Genomic DNA, 7,101 nt, shown 5'->3' on the forward strand with positions numbered 1-7,101 from the left:
ATTATTTTTATAGTACTATTCTTGTGACGAATCTACAGGAGTATATATTTCCCTTATAAAACTGAAAGCACTTTAGGACACAGACCACTGTTTAATAATCCTAATTCCCCTGGAATACATATCACTGAGATACATTTTCTACTTTATACTTAACAGACATTTTATGAATTGAATGGATGAATAAATGAAGCGAGCAGATCTTAAATGAAGTTGGGAATATCTTTATGATACACCGAGAGGTTCTCTAAACATTTATAGGGCCAATGGAAATTTAGGTAAGGTCAGAGATTTGATTCCGTCAAATAAATAATGAACATTTCCTAGTATATTTCTTACATAATGTTAAGCATCTAAAGAGAAAATTTAAAGAAACTCACTTGGAAAGAAACTTTGAACAAACAGAAAGTTACTCTAAACATTATGTCTGGAATCTTACGTGCTAATCAGAAAATGATTATTTTAATCAAGAGAAAACAGGCAACAAATACTGGGATTATGAGGTGGGTGACTTCATTTTCTATACTTTTATTTTACTTGTTTATTTATTCTATACTTTTATTTTTGAAACATGATTCAAAATCATAAAAGGAAAAAAATAATAGCTAATGCTTACACAGCATTTATATTGGCACTGCTCTATGAACACTGTACATATTACCTCAGTTTACAAGCTTATTCAATGGCACTTACTAGGAACAGATCGTATCATTGGACTAAGCATTAAGGTGATTCTTAAAAGGGATGGCATGCATTAAATGTTTGGGTTTGTATGTTTATTAAAATTCCATTCACAACCATCATTACAAATATATTGCTATTCTCGCTCACCAAGTGATATTTTCCAAAGACCTTTTCTTTAAACTAAGTTCAATTCCTCTCTTCATTTGAAGAAAAGATTAGTTTTATAGGTGTTTGTTTTCTTGTATCTTGAAATGTTCCCATTTCCAAATTTCATCTGCCTATCTCCAGCAGCAAACAAACCCCTCTTCATATTACAATCTCATTTTTTACCAGCAACTTTTAGCCAATTTTTGTTTTACACAAAGACTCTCATTTAGCAGAAAATACAATTCCTTGATAATTTCATTGCATGTAAAAGGAAACCATCTAAGATATGCATTCCCAGCCTACGCATATTTGTATTTTCTTTAAGAAGTCTGTTTTTCAGAAATCATTATAGATGCTATCAACTCATTACAGATGCTATCAACTGAAGCATTTAACATGACCAATTTTTCTTCAAGAAATAAAGAAGTTTAAGGACTATAACAATAATACTAAATAATTTTCTGTAGAAGTTTTAAATCTCTTTTTCAAAAGTAAAAACTTTACCTCCCAGTTCTCAAACTCAAATTAGGTTATTTCACTTTTCTTAGTTCTGCTTGAAAGACACAATATAGAAAAGATACAATAGAAATGAAAAAGCCAAAAGGAAGCCATAGGACCAATCAATTACATTCTTAAATGCCTAGGGTTCTTTGAGCCTTCTTTGCCGAGGATAACCAAAACATAATATCCATTATTACCTGGAAAAAGATTGAATTAAAATACAGTAAGCTGCTATGCACTGGACCTTGAAGTGCTGGGGGAGAGGGTAGGTGTCAGAGGGAGATCAGCATTTATTTAGGTATAAGTTTTAGTCAATGAACCAGCAACTTATCTTACCTTTAAAAGTTCCAGATTTCCCTCCTTAGCCATGGGCACCCCTCTTTTTACCGGATAACCCATTCGAACAGGAAGAGGTACTGCTGAGGGTTTAAATGGTGCTGCAACAGGGTAAACACTAGGCCAGTCCTGGTCAACAGCCATTTTCTCTGTCCTAGGAGGTAATGCCTGAGGAATGTAAAATAGTTTAATATTTTAAATATAAACATATTCTTTAATTTTAAAGCAAAAAAGCTGCAATTAAGAGAAACATAAGAGGACTTACAATCTACATAAAATCTGACCTCCCACAGCTAATGCCGCTGAAATGAAAAAACACTAAACGTACCTAAGTATCTCTGGCACAGTTTCCTTAAACCCAGTAGCAAGGATCCCCTTTAACAGCAGATTTCCTTCGCAAAAAAATTTCTCTATCTTATTTATTTACTTAGACTTTTAGCAAACTTTCTACATAGTGTTTATGAAGGGGTAAGTAATGATATATTTTGAATAATTTTTAAAACTTTGATGAAAGTCAGTACATGAGGTGACAATGAGACAAACTTGGAAATAAAGGAAAAAAGAAAAAGGAACATAAAGAATAAGAACTCAGAAATAAATAAATTAGGATTAAACTAAATGAATAGATATATAGTGAAAAATAATATGTTTCCTAGGCCCAGAGAATAACTACATGATATTTTAGTCAATCACATTAACATATTTATTTTTTAAACTGTATTTGATAGACAGAGATGGCCAGCATTCCCTTTAAACCCAAAACGAAGGTTTGAAGAGGCAAAACTAGGCAACGCCCATCTAAGTAATATACATGCAGTATATGTCCTGGAAGCAGTTAATATTCCTGTGAAGATGACTACTCTATACGATTATAATTGGTGCCATTTAACTTCCAACTAACGTGCCTTTGTTCTGACTCCATGCTTCCTAGGTGACCGTATAATCTGGATTCCTCCATAGCGATGCCTACAGGGTGAGACCAAACTGGTTAGATTAACACATACATCCCAGGCTGCATGACTGTTCAAGGCATCATCAAAAATAATTCTTTATTCTGGTTTACACACCTATTTCCTGGGAGTATGTGAGTGAGTCCACCTCTCAAAGATGATCCATTCTCAGGGAACTGACAAAAAGCAGTGCAAGACTAGAGCCAGGGCTGTGGTAGTCACCCAGCCACCAGCCCCTTGAGAAGAAGCCTTCTCGTGCAGCGCCCTTCTGCCTCATAATGAGTATCTGCCTCACTTTAGAATTTCAGAGACCAGTAAGACAGCCTATACTAGAGTACATTAGCTGCTTACCTTTCTTCTCAGCGGCCTTTCATATCTGGATGTTCTTTCTGTTGTAGCTAAAAGACAACACAACAGTTACAGAGAATTTTATAACACAGAGCTGTTCAACACTGTTCATGATCCCACAATTCTCACATAATTAAAGTATTCAGTAATATAAAAATGAAACAATAATCCATTTTCTGTAAGTTCAGGGACTAAATCATTTTAATGAAAATGAAAATTCAGAAATAGGTAAGAAAATCCAAGAGTTACTTGAATATAAAATATATTGTGACTGACGATATGGTGAACTCATCAACTAGAGCAATATTTTCAGTAACTTTTAAGGTTCATCATCAAATAAGCTTACTTTCCCAAGATAAAATATCTAATTAGAAGTAAGTATTTTGCATCCTTAAAAGTAACTAGCTTGAAATATTCTAATATATACTTGCTCATATTTGGAATTATTCTGTTCTTTACGAACACACAGACACAAAACAACTTTCAGTTTTCCTTCTCTACTGTTTATTAGCACTGCCAATGCTACAATAATACCAATAATAACAAAAATCATAGCTATTCCTAATAAATCACATAACTGTACAAGGGGGCAAATTACTTACATACAGTATCTACCTTTTAAAATATTAACTTATGTCTCCCTAAATTAATGTTTTGCTATACTAAAATAATATATAATAACTGTATTTATTCAGCACTTTCACATGTCCAGACGCTGTGCTAAATGCTTTTCATTATCTCATTTAATCTTATTCTTCACAATAACTGTAAGTACTATTATTATCCTTATTTAGAGGTCTTTTAGCCAAGAAAACTAAAGACCAAGTAGTTAGGGTGATGACAGCATAGCACAAAAGACCTCACATTCTGAACCACTATCTCTAGCTTCACAAGGCCCCATAACTACACTGAACTTCCAGTACCAGGTCCCTGAGTTTTTCTCTGAACTTTCTGTTCTGTCTGTCTACAATGTGCCTCCCTTTCATCTGCCTGCCTTCTGTCCCCTACTCCCTCTCCACTTCACCTCTTCATCTGACAAATTCTTATTCATCCCTCAACAGTAATTCATTGATTCATTCAAAAATTGTTTGAGTGATATTGTGTACCAGCAACTCAAAAGGCAGCAAAGAACAACAGAAACACAGTCCTTGCTCTCACTGAATGCAGAGTCTGTCAAATAAGATAACTATTTAGCAAGTAATTTCAATAAACAGCTATAAATATTAATGAAGCATACAGCAGGGGACCCAACCTAGTCAATTAGTTGGGGAAAATATCCCTGAAGAAGTGGACTTCAAGCGAAAACCTTAAAGATGAGCAGGAAGTAGCCATGGGAACAGGCAAGTAGAAAAAGTGTTCTAGAGTGAGAGAGAAGACGGAAAATCAAAATAAACAAGTTCAATATGGCTGAAATTTAAGAGTAGGGCATAAGGAGCACTAAGAAAAGTGGTATTTAATAGGTCAGAGATATATTTAATAGGCGTCTCAACTAAAACACATCATAGGCAGAGCTCTTGATTTCCTTCTTCCAGTCTTCCCAGGCCCTCTAAATGGTATCACCATTCATCCAAGTTCTCAGGATAAAAATCTAACATGCTTCCTTGAGACTTTTCCTCAAGCTCCATATCAAATCCGTCAGTAAGTCCTGTTAGCAGTACTTTCAGACTATATACCAAATCCAACCACACCAGCTCCACTATTACTTCAATCCAAGTCACTATCATCTCATTTGGAGTACTACATCAGCTCCCAACTGGTCTCCTGGCTTCCACTCTTACCCCTGGCTCTCCACACAGCAGCCAGTGATCTTTAAAAAGTATAAATCGGGGGCTTCCCTGGTGGCGCAGTGGTTGAGAATCCGCCTGCCGATGCAGGGGACACGGGTTCGAGCCCTGGTCTGGGAAGATCCCACGTGCCGCGGAGCGGCTGGGCCCGTAAGCCACAACTGCTGAGCCTGCGCGACTGGAGCCTGTGCTCCGCAACAGGAGAGGCCGCGATAGTGAGAGGCCCGCGCACCGCGATGAAGAGTGGTCCCCACTTGCCACAACTAGAGAAAGCCCTCACACAGAAACGAAGACCCAACACAGCCATAAATAAATAAATAAACAAATACTTTAAAAAAAAAAAAAAAGTATAAATCATATTATATCACTCCCTGTTCCAAACCTACCAATGTGATCCCAAACTTATAACAAAATCCAAGCCAAATGCCCATAAGCCTTTACCAGATGAGGTCATTACGTATTTTTCTGATATCTTATACTTCCACTCTTCTCTTTACTCACTTAGCTCCAGCCACGCTGGCCTTCTTTCTGTTCCTTGATCACACCCCTAAGCTTGTTCTCACTTTTGAGCTTTTGCACTTGCAATTCCCTATGCCAATAATGCTCTTCCTGCAGATCTGCTCAAATGTCACTCCCCCAGGAGTTCCTTCCTGACAACCCTATCTTATCTTATCCTACAGCCACTATTCACCCAATCCATCATTCTCAAGACCCTGCTTTATTTTTCTTCATAGCACCTAACATTGTACTGACACTGTTTCCCTGTTTATGATCTGATTTCCCCCCAAGAATGTAAACTTCATGAGATGAAGGGCCCTGCTGTATCCCAGTATCTAGAACACCACCTAGCACACAGTAGGAGTTAAGTATTTGTAAAATGAATAGATGAATGAAAGATTAAAAAGAAAGAGTGTTAAGACTAGAAAGAGCTACTATGCATTAAGGAATTTACCATTTATCTCAAAGCAATGAAAAACCATTTGTAGATTTTGAACACGGGAGTGGCAAGTTAAGATATACTTTTTGCACACCTCACTCTGGCTGTTGTGAGAATTCAAGGTAGGAGAACAAGAGCAGAGAGACCAGTGAAGAAACTATCGTAGAAGTGAGAGATAGTGGCCTAAACTGGACAGTTAGTAGTATGAACATTAGACATATTACAGAAAATATCACCAGGATAGGACCTGGTGAATGTCTGGACGCGACCCCTCGACTGAGCTTTTCCTAACTCTTGCGGGCTGCTCCTCGGTGCCCCCCGCCCCCTTACTCTATTCACGCTTCTATTACAGCACCTCACACTGCACAGCACTTCTACTAGTCTATGCACAACTAGACTTTTCCACTAGATTCCTCCAGGGCAAGAACGGTATCGGGCATCCCTAAAATCTCTCTTGAATGAAGGTCACCTCAATAATGCCTACTGAATGAAGGTCAACCCCATTTGGTGGCATAGCTAGCCCTGGAATTCAGAGCTGTAGTTTATTCTAGGACACCTGTACGCTTCTCTTAAATTTCGGAAAAATCCGTGGTTCAACACTGCCCAACAAACACTACGAGCACCAGCAACCAGAGAGAGACCTGTGCCGGTGGCCCTAGGAGGGAGCACCTGAAAGCGCAGGTCACGCAGAAGGGAGGGAGAAAACTCGCGGCGCCCAAAGACCCGGAAACAGAAATTGGCTGCCAAGAACCAGGCGACACTCCGCACAGAGGGCAGACCCACATCCAAGGCTTTCCTACTAGGCGAGCCAGCGACAGACCGGCAGAGGACGTACCGGCCTCCCTGGGGTGGCTCTGGCTCCGCCACCGCGGCGGCCATCATGGGCCTGTATTCCACCCTCTCACCTCCCCCGAAGCCCGGAAGCGACGGGGCAGACACTCACACGGGCTTGGTCTCGGAGAGCGAGTGGCCAGAGACACAGAGGTGGAAAAAGCTCGAAGGGTTCTGGCCCGCGGCTGCAGGACCAGGCATGCAGGGAGCCGGGCGACCGCCATAGCTGCGAAGACGGCAAGCGGGAGGAGACAAGTGCGCTACCGGGTCAAGGGGCGGGTCTGAGGCCCTATTGCGCAGGCTCGCCGGGTCTTGCCCCGCCCCTAGGAGGGAGAAACAGGAAACACGTGGGCCTGCGAATTCAGAGCCCTAGTGAAATGTGCAAGAAAATACCCTCCGCATAGAAAACGTAATGAAAAGAAAGTAAAAAGATTTAAAAAAAACAAAAAAAACAAAAAAAACAAAAACGAAGCAGGGCTTCCCTGGTGGCGCAGTGGTTGAGAATCTGCCTGCCAATGCAGGCGACACGGGTTCGAGCCCTGGTCTGGGAGGATCCCACGTGCCGCGGAGCAACTGGGCCCGTGAG

General features: G+C 39.9%; 1 protein-coding gene across 3 annotated transcripts in view; it reads right to left on the reverse strand.

The window, feature by feature from the left end:
* MRPS35 (mitochondrial ribosomal protein S35) overlaps positions 1-6,767 on the reverse strand; it is a 52,653-nt gene extending 45,886 nt beyond the window's left edge. For 2 of the 3 annotated variants that reach the window (XM_007175707.2, XM_007175706.2), the window contains exons 1-3: positions 6,628-6,767; positions 2,967-3,013; positions 1,666-1,833 (exon numbers count right to left, since the gene is read on the reverse strand). In XM_007175707.2, the coding sequence (XP_007175769.2) occupies positions 1,666-1,833; positions 2,967-3,013; positions 6,628-6,739 (327 nt within the window). In that variant the 5' untranslated portion in view covers positions 6,740-6,767. Of the gene's footprint in view, positions 1-1,665; positions 1,834-2,570; positions 2,643-2,966; positions 3,014-6,627 lie in introns of those variants that run through there. The other variant, XM_007175708.3, reaches the window with a different exon arrangement.
* Between the last annotated feature and the right edge of the window lie 334 nt (positions 6,768-7,101).

This window comes from Balaenoptera acutorostrata, chromosome 11 (assembly GCF_949987535.1).
Source record: "Balaenoptera acutorostrata chromosome 11, mBalAcu1.1, whole genome shotgun sequence".
Taxonomy (NCBI): domain Eukaryota; kingdom Metazoa; phylum Chordata; class Mammalia; order Artiodactyla; family Balaenopteridae; genus Balaenoptera; species Balaenoptera acutorostrata.